The 13551-nt window shown below is 44.1% G+C and overlaps 1 protein-coding gene across 5 annotated transcripts in view; it reads right to left on the reverse strand.

The window, feature by feature from the left end:
* dennd1a (DENN/MADD domain containing 1A) overlaps positions 1-13551 on the reverse strand; it is a 153878-nt gene that overhangs the window by 34193 nt on the left and 106134 nt on the right. For all 5 annotated transcript variants that reach the window (XM_064943393.1, XM_064943390.1, XM_064943392.1 and 2 more), the window contains exons 10-12: positions 11865-11965; positions 1788-1833; positions 1491-1592 (exon numbers count right to left, since the gene is read on the reverse strand). In XM_064943393.1, the coding sequence (XP_064799465.1) occupies positions 1491-1592; positions 1788-1833; positions 11865-11965 (249 nt within the window). The remainder of the gene's footprint in view (positions 1-1490; positions 1593-1787; positions 1834-11864; positions 11966-13551) is intronic.

The following is a 13551-nucleotide window of genomic DNA, read 5'->3' on the forward strand; positions in this document are numbered from 1 at the left end:
CTAAAGAATGTTTTGTGGTCCTTTACTCAACTGGTAGTAAGCACAGGGGAGGCTAAAGAATGTTTTTTAGTAAGCACAGGGGAGGCTAAAGAATGTTTTGTGGTCCTTTACTCAACTGGTAGTAAGCACAGGGGAGGCTAAAGAATGTTTTGTTGTCCTTTACTCAACTGGTAGTAAGCACAGGGGAGGCTAAAGAATGTTTTGTGGTCCTTTACTCAACTGGTAGTACGCACAGGGGAGGCTAAAGAACGTTTTGTACATTTAAAAATATATATATTTATATTATTATTATTTTTTTTGGGGGGGGGGGGGGGACTCAGGGTCTCAACTTAAAAATAGTAGAATACACAAGGTGCAATTTCAAAATTTGGTTGTGGGCCCCACCCCCATCAATGTTGTCTATCCCTACAGTAGAGGGAACATCGATGGAACAGTAGCGGAGAGGGTAGTGAGTTTTAAGTTCCTCGGCATACACATCACAGACAAACTAAATTGGTCCACTCACACAGACAGCATCGTGAAGAAGGCGCAGCAGCGCCTCTTCAACCTCAGGAGGCTGAAGAAATTCGGCTTGTCACCAAAAACACTCACAAACTTCCACAGATGCACAACCGAGAGCATCCTGGCGGGCTGTATCACCGCCTGGTACGGCAACTGCTCCGCCCACAACCGTAAGGCTCTCCAGAGGGTAGTGAGGTCTGCACAACATATCACCGGGGGCAAACTACCTGCCCTCCAGGACACCTACACCACCCGATGTTACAGGAAGGCCATAAAGATCATCAAGGACAACACCCACCCGAGCCACTGCCTGTTCACCCCGCTATCATCCAGAAGGCGAGGTCAGTACAGGTGCATCAAAGCTGGGACCGAGAGACTGAAAAACAGCTTCTATCTCAAGGCCATCAGACTATTAAACAGCCACCACTAACATTGAGTGGCTGCTGCCAACACACTGACTCAACTCCAGCCACTTCAATAATGGGAATTGATGGGAAAGGATGTAAAATATATCACTAGCCACTTTAAACAATGCTACCTAATATAATGTTACTTACCCTCCATTATTCATCTCATATGTATACGTATATACTGTACTCTATCATCTACTGCATCCTTATGTAATACATGTATCACTAGCCACTTTAACTATGCCACTTTGTTTACATACTCATCTCATATGTATATACTGTACTCGATACCATCTACTGTATCTTGCCTATGCTGCTCTGCACCATCACTCATTCATATCTTTATGTACATATTCTTTATCCCCTTACACTGTGTATAAGATATTAGTTTTGGAATTGTTAGTTAGATTACTTGTTGGTTATTACTGCATTGTCGGAACTGGAAGCACAAGCATTTCGCTACACTCGCATTAACATCTGCTAACCATGTGTATGTGACAAATAAAATTTGATTTGATTTAGTACCACTCGTGAGAATTGGATATGTAGTGTCTATAAATGTCTGTGTGTGTGTCTCACCACGTCGTTGGGCAGGCTTTGGAGGTCATCAAAGGGTGTTTCTAGGGTGTTGGTGTCTACGTTGAGGACCACTACGTCATCCAGGGCCATCCCCCTCACCTTCTGCAGGGAGAGAGACACGGAGAGAGGACTTTACACTTCCACACAAACATGAGACACATGTACACACACACACACACACACACACACACACACACACACACACACACACACACACACACACACACGCAGGCAGGTAGACACACACTCTCTCTCTTATGAGTTGGGTTTGTAAACGGTCTGTGGTGAGGAACTTACCTCCATTAGGCTGGAATGTACTCCAATGAGGTAGGGCATGGGCGCACTGCGAAACACAAACACATAATAAATAACCATGATTATGAGACAAAAGTGTTTAAACACTGCATGATCTCAGCCAAAAGCACCAAAGAGTCATATATCAACCACATTAGCAGAGTAATGGGAAACAAACAGAGACTTGAGTACTTTGTTCTTTTATCATGATCATGATCATTGTGACGCACATCGAACCGATTTTGTACACATGCACACTCAGGGCAACACTTTGACATTGCAAGAAAACCAAAACATTTTATTGTTGTCGTATTCCTTCATCGTCAACCTTCCATACGGTTCCACTCTAATTGATTTTATTTTCTTCCCCCACAGTTTATGGCTACAAAATAGAGTCCATTGAAATGTTACCACAGTAAGACAAGAAGTAGTGGGGATTAAAAACATTTTACTTTCCCAGCATACTGGAGTGTTTGTGTGTGTGTGTGTGTGTGTGTGTGTGTGTGTGTGTGTGTGTGTGTGTGTGTGTGTGTGTGTGTGTGTGTGTGTGTGTGTGTGTGTGTGTGTGTGTGTGTGTGTGTGCGTATGTTTGTGGTGTGTACACCAAAGGGTTGGACCTGTGGGGCTAGACTAGGGACCCTCAGACACTAAGACACCACCATAGAAGAGATATGGCTGATTGGGTAATGGTCTGAAGGATAAAACGAGGAAGGGAGGGAGAGAGAAAGGGAGGGAGAGAGAAAGGGAGGGAGAGAGAAAGGGAGGGAGGGAGAAGGAGGGATGTTAGAAACCTGTCAGCCTGAGAGGGGGTGATGAAGACGGACCCGAAAACACTTAATTAACTGTGCTCTTCTCCATGTCTCCATCTCCTCAGCCTAGCGTGACATTCAATTAAAATACAGCGGCAAGCGGGGAAAAAGCCACAACAACTCAAGGGATCAAAAAGTAGTGGAAAGCATAACAAAACCAGAATATAAATAAAAAAATATCCGATTGGATGTTTTTGGATGACGGTAATCGTCCACACAGCCAATTATTTATTGTGAGCTGTGAAAAACGGGGGAAGTGAAATGTAGCCCTTGCGTCGAGTTTGAGCCGCTAAGGCCAAGTTAAGCCGAGGGGTTAGCTTCCTAAGCTGGAAGCGCCATCGCCATCTTCTCAAAAGCTGATGTCGAATTAGCTCTCGGCAACCATCTTTTTTAGGTCCTCATTACAAAAAGCCTTTCTCTTGGTTTACCCTCAGTTGATGGGGGAGTATATAGGAACGATTAGCAATATTTGAGAGAAGGAAAAGATATGGAGAGAAAGAAAAAACAGAGCAATAATTAGCTTATTGCACCTCTTCCCCCCTCCACCCTGTCGTGAACAACCACATTAATTAACACTGTCAGGTTACCACGAGAGAGAAAATCAGCTGTTGTTCCTTATTTCCCTTTCCCAAACATACAGTCTTCGTTTACGTAAATGCCACTTAAAATGGCAGCTCGTCATTGGTGTATTTTAATGAAGCCAATGGTATTAACTGGGGTCAGTCATTCATAAAATGTCTTTGAGTCTGTGACCCTCAATTAAAGACATTCCTAGACTCAATCATATTATTCCTCAGCTCTCCATCCTTTTCAATACTTAATGAGTGTGTACAAAATATATACAAGAGTATGTGGACACCTTTTCAAATTAGTGGATTCGGCTATTTCAGCCAAACCCATTGCTGACAGGTGTATAAAATCAAACACACAGCCATGCAATCTCCATAGCATACATTGGCAGTAGTATGGCCTCACTGATGAGCTCAGTGACTTTCAACGTGGCACCATCATAAGATACCACCTTTCCAACAAGTCAGTTCGTCAAATTTCTGCCCTGCTAGAGTGGCACCGGAAACATCATAGAGAAGAAATGGCTCAGTCGCAGAGTGGTAGGCCATACAAGCCCACAGAACAAGACTGCCAAGTGCTGAAGCGTGTAGTGTGTAAAAATGTCTGTCCTCGGTTGCAACGAGGGCTGTGGCAGTCACAAAATTACGACAGCCAGTAATTGTCAAGCAAATAACTGTTGGTCTCACGGTAATTGACCGTTAATGAACATAAACACATTTAGCATCTCCCGGCTTGCACACTTGCTGACCTTTGGAACATCTACATTTTTAAAAAATCTAATAAATCCATTTAATATAGCCTACACCTTCACAATAAATCCAATTTTTATATTAGACAGGTCTAAAGAAGCATGATATGAATAAAATGTAGTCTATTTCAGAAGAACAGAATAGCATACTCTGTTGTCCTTATATTAGGTCCTGATCTGCCTTTGCCATACAGCTGTGGCTACACTAATTCATTTAGCAGACAAGATTGGCTTAAAATTCAGTGGCATTATAATATATTGTTTCATAGTATGAAGAATACAATTGAACAAAGCTGAATAAAATAGAAAGGGTATTCTCTCCAAATGATTTGAGGGAGTGCGTACATGCGGCTATTCTGTGTTGAGCGTTTAAAAATAAAGAGTTACTACTATATGCTTAATTTAGAGTTATTAATGTGACTTTAGTTGTTCTACAAACATTGGGCTATATGTTTTGATTTTTAATACTTTGTAAGGCTGCATGATGTGACTCTAATGATGATTTGAAAAAAGTTGCTTGAAAGGCATGATCTCTGCTTTGTTTTTGTTTTTTTTACGCAGGCTGTACACACTTCACCAGTCTCTTATTCAAAATTTGACAAGCACTTGATAATGTCTCGAATTTCACCGCTGCATCCCTTTTGTGTGGCTGTAATGCAAACTAAAGCTCATTGCTTGTTGTTCCCTTCTCCCAGAGTGCTGCGTTGTGCCCTTCTCCCAGAGTGCTGCGTTGTGCCCTTCTCCCAGAGTGCTGCGTTGTGCCCTTCTCCCAGAGTGCTGCGTTGTGCCCTTCTCCCAGAGTGCTGCGTTGTGCCCTTCTCCCAGAGTGCTGCGTTGTGCCCTTGGCCCAGAGTGCTGCGTTGTGCTCTTGGCCCAGAGTGCTGCGTTGTGCCCTTGGCCCAGAGTGCTGCGTTGTGCCCGTGCCCCAGAGTGCTGCGTTGTGCCCTTCTCCCGGAGTGCTGCGCAGAGCCGAATCACCTCTCATTCACATGGCTCTCCATCACATGATCGGGTCTTTCTCAAAGGCTACAAGTGAAGACTGACACGTTGGAGACGCAATTGCGTGCATCCTTATCCAATTCTGAGGCACATATTGAAGATATTGGAAGAACTGTCCACATTTAACTTTCGTCAGCCAACAAGATGAGTAGGCCTAATGAACAGCAAAAGCACTAGCCTATGTCAATCTATTATCCCCCATAGTACAAAAGTCAACCTATTCTATTATGTGCGATAAATAAATATTCCAAACATACATTTGAAGTCGGAATTTTACATACACTTAGGTTGGAGTCTTTAAAACTAGTTTTTCAACCACCCCACAAATTTCTTGTTAACAAACTATAGTTTTGGCAAGTTGGTTAGGACATCTACTTTGTGCATGACAAGTAATTTTTCCAACAATTGTTTACAGACAGATTTTTTCAATTATAATTCACTGTATCACAATTCCAGTGGGTCAGAAGTTTACATACACGAAGTTGACTGTGCCTTTAAACAGCTTAGAAAATTCAAGAAAATTAGGTCATGGCTATAGAAGCTTCTGAAATGGCTAATTTACATAATTTGAGTCAATTGGAGGTGTACCTGTGGATGTTTTTCAAGGCCTACCTTCAAACCCAGTGCCTCTTTGCTTGACATCATGGGAAAATCAAAAGAGATCAGCCAAGACCTCAGAAAAAAATGTAGACCTCCACAAGTCAGGTTCATCCTTGGGAGCAATTGCCAAACACCTGAAGGTACCACGTTCATCTGCACAAACAATAGTACGCAAGTAAAAACACCATGGGACCACGTAGCCGTCAAACAGCTCAGGAAGGGGACGCGTTCTGTCTCCTAGAGATGAACGTGCTTTGGTGCGAAAAGTGCAAATCAATCCCAGAACAACAGCAAAGGAGCCTGTGAAGATGCTGGAGGAAACAGGTACAAAAGTATCTATATCCACTGTAAAACGAGTCCTATATCTCAATAACCTGAAAGGCCGCTTAGCAAGAAAGAAGCCACTGCTCCAAACCACCATAAAAAAGACAGACTACGATTTGCAACTGCACATGGGAACAAATATCGTACTTTTTGGAGAGATTTCCTTTGGTCTGATGAAACAAAAAGGGAACTGTTTGGCCATAATGACCATCGTTATATTGGGGGGGAAAAGGGGGAGGCTTGCAAGCCCGAAGAAAACCATCACAACCATGAAGCACAGGGGTGGCAGCATCATGTTGTGGGGGTGCTTTACTGCAGGAGGGACTGGTGCACTTCACAAAATAGATGGCATCATGAGGTATGAAAATTATGTGGATATATTGAAGCAACATCTCAAGACATCAGTCAGGAAGTTAAAGCTTGGTCGCAAATGGGTCTTCCAAATGGACAATGACCCCAAGCATACTTCCAAAGTTGTGGCAAAATGGCTTAAGGACAACAAAGTCAAGGTATTCGAGTGGCCATCACAAAGCCCTGACCTCAATCCCATAGAAAATGTGTGGGCAGAACTGAAAAAGCATATGCGAGCAAGAAGGCCTACAAACCTGACTCAGTTACACCAGCTCTGTCAGGGGGGGATGTGACAAAATTCACCCAACTTATTGTGGGAAGCTCGTGGAAGACTACCCAAAATGTTTGACCCAAGTTAAACAATTTAAAGGCAATGCTACCAAATACTATTTGAGTGTATGTAAACTTCTGACCCACTGGGAATGTGATTAAATAAATAAAAGCTGAAATAAATCACTCTCTACTATTATTCTGACATTTCACATTCTTAAAATAAAGTGGTGATCCTAACTGACCTAAGACAGGGAATTTTTACTAGGATTAAATGTCAGGAATTATGAAAAACTGAGTTGAAATGTATTTGGCTAAGGTGTATGTAAACTTCCGACTTCAACTGTATGTTATTCAGAAACAGGAAATAGGTTCAGATTTTGGACAAGCACATCATCGTACTCGTCAGTCTTTACATTAGAAACGCTGCATCATGACATTCATATTCTAATTCTATGTGCGGGGCACATCTTGATCATGTGGGGTACATTTTGGATACTGTCAACAGTGGGATCAAGTGTGTTGAGTCCATCAACATGCTGAATGTGAGTGTTCTGTTAGAAAATGGTGAGTGCTACACACTAGAGGCAGAATCTGCATCTAGCCACGTATGTAGCTAGATATGTAGCTGATATCTGTATGTAGCCACGCATGTAGCTAGATATGTAGCTGATATCTGTATGTAGCCACGCATGTAGATAGATATGTAGCTGATATCTGTATCTAGCCACGCATGTAGCTAGATATCTGTATGTAGCCACGTATGTAGCTAGATATGTAGCTGATATCTGTATGTAGCCACGTATGTAGCTCGATATGTAGCTGATATCTGTATGTAGCCACGTATGTAGCTAGAAAAGTAGCTGATATCTATATGTAGCCACGTATGTAGCTAGATATGTAGCTGATATCTGTATGTAGCCACGCATGTAGCTAGATATGTAGCTGATATCTGTATGTAGCCACGCATGTAGCTAGATATGTAGCTGATATCTGTATGTAGCCACGCATGTAGCTGATATGTAGCTGATATCTGTATGTAGCCACGCATGTAGCTAGATATGTAGCTGATATCTGTATGTAGCCACGCATGTAGCTGATATGTAGCTGATATCTGTATGTAGCCACGTATGTAGCTAGATATGTAGCTGATATCTGTATGTAGCCACGCATGTAGCGAGATATGTAGCTGATATCTGTATGTAGCCATGCATGTAGCTAGATATGTAGCTGATATCTGTATGTAGCCACGCATGTAGCTGATATGTAGCTGATATCTGTATGTAGCCACGCATGTAGCTAGATATGTAGCTGATATCTGTATGTAGCCACGCATGTAGCTAGATATGTAGCTGATATCTGTATGTAGCCACGCATGTAGCTGATATGTAGCTGATATCTGTATGTAGCCACGTATGTAGCTAGATATGTAGCTGATATCTGTATGTAGCCACGCATGTAGCTAGATATGTAGCTGATATCTGTATGTAGCCATGCATGTAGCTAGATATGTAGCTGATATCTGTATGTAGCCACGCATGTAGCTAGATATGTAGCTGATATCTGTATGTAGCCACGCATGTAGCTAGATATGTAGCTGATATCTGTATGTAGCCATGCATGTAGCTAGATATGTAGCTGATATCTGTATGTAGCCACGCATGTAGCTGATACAGCATGAACCAACGGATAGGGGGAAAAACTCTTCAAATCAAATCAAAATCAAATCAAATTTTATTTGTCACATACACATGGTTAGCAGATGTTAATGCGAGTGTAGCGAAATGCTTGTGCTTCTAGTTCCGACAATGCAGTAATAACCAACAAGTAATCTAACTAACAATTCCTAAACTACTGTCTTATACACAGTGTAAGGGGATAAAGAATATGTACATAAGGATATATGAATGAGTGATGGTACAGAACAGCATAGGCAAGATACAGTAGATGGTATTGAGTACAGTATATACATATGAGATGAGTATGTAAACAAAGTGGCATAGTTAAAGTGGCTAGTGATACATGCATTACATAAGGATGCAGTCGATGATATAGAGTACAGTATATACGTATGCATATGAGATTCATAATGTAGGGTAAGTAACATTATATAAGGTAGCATTGTTTAAAGTGGCTAGTGATATATTTACATCATTTCCCATCAATTCCCATTATTAAAGTGGCTGGAGTTGAGTCAGTGTCAGTGTGTTGGCATCAGACACTCAATGTTAGTGGTGGCTGTTTAACAGTCTGATGGCCTTGAGATAGAAGCTGTTTTTCAGTCTCTCGGTCCCAGCTTTGATGCACCTGTACTGACCTCGCCTTCTGGATGATAGCGGGGTGAACAGGCAGTGGCTCGGGTGGTTGATGTCCTTGATGATCTTTATGGCCTTCCTGTAACATCGGGTGGTGTAGGTGTCCTGGAGGGCAGGTAGTTTGCCCCCGGTGATGCGTTGTGCAGACCTCACTACCCTCTGGAGAGCCTTACGGTTGAGGGCGGAGCAGTTGCCGTACCAGGCGGTGATACAGCCCGCCAGGATGCTCTCGATTGTGCATCTGTAGAAGTTTGTGAGTGCTTTTGGTGACAAGAAGAATTTCTTCAGCCTCCTGAGGTTGAAGAGGCGCTGCTGCGCCTTCTTCACGATGCTGTCTGTGTGAGTGGACCAATTCAGTTTGTCTGTGATGTGTATGCCGAGGAACTTAAAACTTGCTACTCTCTCCACTACTGTTCCATCGATGTGGATAGGGGGGTGTTCACTCTGCTGTTTCCTGAAGTCCACAATCATCTCCTTAGTTTTGTTGATGTTGAGTGTGAGGTTATTTTCCTGACACCACACTCCGAGGGCCCTCACCTCCTCCCTGTAGGCCGTCTCGTCGTTGTTGGTAATCAAGCCTACCACTGTTGTGTCGTCTGCAAACTTGATGATTGAGTTGGAGGCGTGCGTGGCCACGCAGTCGTGGGTGAACAGGGAGTACAGGAGAGGGCTCAGAACGCACCCTTGTGGGGCCCCAGTGTTGAGGATCAGCGGGGAGGAGATGTTGTTACCTACCCTCACCACCTGGGGGCGGCCCGTCAGGAAGTCCAGTACCCAGTTGCACAGGGCGGGGTCGAGACCCAGGGTCTCGAGCTTGATGACGAGCTTGGAGGGTACTATGGTGTTGAATGCCGAGCTGTAGTCGATGAACAGCATTCTCACATAGGTATTCCTCTTGTCCAGATGGGTTAGGGCAGTGTGCAGTGTGGTTGAGATTGCATCGTCTGTGGACCTATTTGAGCGGTAAGCAAATTGGAGTGGGTCTAGGGTGTCAGGTAGGGTGGAGGTGATATGGTCCTTGACTAGTCTCTCAAAGCACTTCATGATGACGGAAGTGAGTGCTACGGGGCGGTAGTCGTTTAGCTCAGTTACCTTAGCTTTCTTGGGAACAGGAACAATGGTGGCCCTCTTGAAGCATGTGGGAACAGCAGACTGGTATAGGGATTGATTGAATATGTCCGTAAACACACCAGCCAGCTGGTCTGCGCATGCTCTGAGGGCACGGCTGGGGATGCCATCTGGGCCTGCAGCCTTGCGAGGGTTAACACGTTTAAATGTTTTACTCACCTCGGCTGCAGTGAAGGAGAGACCGCATTTTTCCGTTGTAGGCAGTGTCAGTGGCACTGTATTGTCCTCAAAGCGGGCAAAAAAGTTATTTAGTCTGCCTGGGAGCAAGACATCCTGGTCCGTGACTGGGCTGGATTTCTTCCTGTAGTCCGTGATTGACTGTAGACCCTGCCACATGCCTCTTGTGTCTGAGCCGTTGAATTGGGATTCTACTTTGTCTCTGTACTGACGCTTAGCTTGTTTGATAGCCTTACGGAGGGAATAGCTGCATTGTTTGTATTCAGTCATGTTACCAGACACCTTGCCCTGATTGAAAGCAGTGGTTCGCGCTTTCAGTTTCACGCGAATGCTGCCATCAATCCAAGGTTTCTGGTTAGGGAATGTTTTAATCGTTGCTATGGGAACGACATCTTCAACGCAAGTTCTAATGAACTCGCACACCGAATCAGCGTATTCGTCAATGTTGTTATTTGATGCAATACGAAACATGTCCCAGTCCACGTGGTGGAAGCAGTCTTGGTGTGTGGAGTCAGCTTGGTCGGACCAGCGTTGGACAGACCTCAGCGTGGGAGCTTCTTTTTTTAACTTTTGTCTGTAGGCAGGTATCAGCAAAATGGAGTCGTGGTCAGTTTTTCCGAAAGGGGGGCTGGGCAGGGCCTTAAATGCGTCGCGGAAGTTAGAGTAACAGTGATCCAAGGTTTTTCCGCCCCTGGTTGCGCAATCGATATGCTGATAAAATTTAGGGAGTCTTGTTTTCAGATTAGCCTTGTTAAAATCCCCGACAACAATGAGTGCAGCCTCCGGATAAATGGTTTCCAGTTTGCAAAGAGTTAAATAAAGTTAGTTCAGAGCCATCGATGTGTCTGCTTGGGGGGGGGATATATACGGCTGTGATTATAATCAAAGAGAATTCTCTTGGTAGATAATGCGGTCTATATTTGATTGTGAGGAATTCTAAATCAGGTGAACAGAAGGATTTGAGTTCCTGTATGTTTCTTTCATCGCACCATGCCTCGTTAGCCATAAGGCATACACCCCCACCCCTCTTCTTACCAGAAAGGTGTTTGTTTCTGTCGGCGCGATGCGTGGAGAAACCCGTTGGCTGCACCGCTTCGGATAGCGTCTCTCCAGTGAGCCATGTTTCCGTGAAGCACAGAACGTTACAGTCTCTGATGTCCCTCTGGAATGCTACCCTTGCTCGGATTTCATCAACCTTGTTGTCAAGAGACTGGACATTGGCAAGAAGAATGCTAGGAAGTGGGGCACGATGTGCCTGTCTCCGTAGTCTGACCAGAATACCGCCACGTTTCCCTCTTTTTCGGAGTCGTTTTTTTGGGTCTCTGCATGTGATCCATTCCGTTGTCCTGTTTGTAAGGCAGAACACAGGATCCGCGTCGCGAAAAACATATTATTGGTCGTACTGATGGTGAGTTGACGCTGATCTTATATACAGTAGTTCTTCTCGACTGTATGTAATGAAACCTAAGATGACCTGGGGTACTAATGTAAGAAATAACACGTAAAAAAAAAAAAAAACTGCATAGTTTCCTAGGAACGCGAAGCGAGGCGGCCATCTCTGTCGGCGCCGGAAGTTTCTTCTCCCACACCTTGGTGTTACAATGTGACACGCTTGGAGTTGGAGACAAGCGCTTTAAAAAAAATGAATATGCCATTTAACAGATGCTTTTATCCACAGGGACTTACAGTCATGCATATGGGTGGTGCTGGGAAACAAACCACACTATCCTGGTGTTGCAAGCGCCATGCTCTACCAACTGAGCTACAGATGACCATTGTGGTTACTCACCAGCAGTAGTCTATGAGGTGCTGAGGCAGGACAGGAATGTAAACGTGTTGCCAATACATTGGGTACATCATGGCCGCCGACCCGTGAACACAAGCCGTTAACTGTGGTGGAGGGAGAGAGTACATAACACCACAATCACACACCATACAGCATAATACGGCATTTAACTATTTCTCACGGGTTCATTTGCAAATATACATTATATTGACCGATCCACAATGGAATATTTGAGGTATATAACTATTCCTTGCATTGCCATATTGTAGAAAATACATTGACAGATTATTGTGCAAAGAAAGTTCCAACTGCACTATGTCAATGTTTGGAATTCTGTGGACACACACACACACACAGGGACACACACACACACAGGGACACACACACACACACAGGGACACACACACACAGGGACGCACACACACAGGGACACACACACACAGGGACACACACACACAGGGACACACACACACAGGGACACACACACACAGGGACACACACACACAGGGACACACACACACAGGGACACACACACACAGGGACACACACACACACAGGGACACACACACACAGGGACACACACACACAGGGACACACACACACACACACAGGGACACACACACAGGGACACACACACACAGGGACACACACACACAGGGACACACACACACAGGGACATACACACAGGGACACACACACAGGGATACACACACAGGGACACACACACAGGGATACACACACAGGGATACACACTCCAAGAGTAAATTGGCCATTACTCATGGCATCAAAGCCACCCCATAAATGATACAAATTACACCACCGGAAATTAGACCAGCAACAGTTCCCATCACTGACGTTTAATATCTCACGTGACAAATTCCGCTGCTTTGTGTGTTAAGGTAGGAGGAATGTAGTGCCGGGCAAACGAATGCAGCCGTTGATCAAACTAAGATGGCACCGTTGAACGCTGGCAGATGTGTCAATAATAGCGGTGTTGCTCAACCACAACAGACATTCCCCAGAATAACAGCGTTTGTCTGAGACGTTGTTTAAGTGTGTGGGTTTCTATATTCAGAGCAGATGATTGATCATAAAACGTGCCCCCCCCCACAGTCAATCAAACTGGCCAACTCGGAGATTCTGACAATTTTACTTTGATTTAAGATAGGGGGAGGAAAACGTTGTGGCAGCGTTTGTCTAAGGGACTCGTTATAGGGAATGGGGTGTGGGGAGATAGAGCCCCTGGGGAACGCTCGTCCACAGCCATGTCAGGTAAAGTATTTTTCACGTCAAACAGGAAGACTGGGATTCCTTGGATGAATCATATCCCTTTTTAATGGGGAGGAGGAGGACATGTGTGGTTTCTGTTTTGGTAAAAAAATTATATGAGGAACATTTAGCTTTTCTCCCACGGCTCTGGTCAACAGTAGTGTACCATATAGGGAATATGGTAACATTTGAGATGTGTCCCTCGTTTCTATTCCTCAATAATCACTGATATGTTAAAGGAATAGAGGCCTCCCCATATTCACTGATATGTGAAAGGAATAGAGGTCACCCCATATTCACTGATATGTTAAAGGAATAGAGGTCTCCCCATTTTCACTGATATGTTAAAGGAATAGAGGTCTCCCATTATTCACTGATATGTTAAAGGAAAAGAGGTCTCCCATTATTCACTGATATGTTA

Source organism: Oncorhynchus masou, chromosome 28 (assembly GCF_036934945.1).
Source record: "Oncorhynchus masou masou isolate Uvic2021 chromosome 28, UVic_Omas_1.1, whole genome shotgun sequence".
NCBI classification, from domain to species: domain Eukaryota; kingdom Metazoa; phylum Chordata; class Actinopteri; order Salmoniformes; family Salmonidae; genus Oncorhynchus; species Oncorhynchus masou.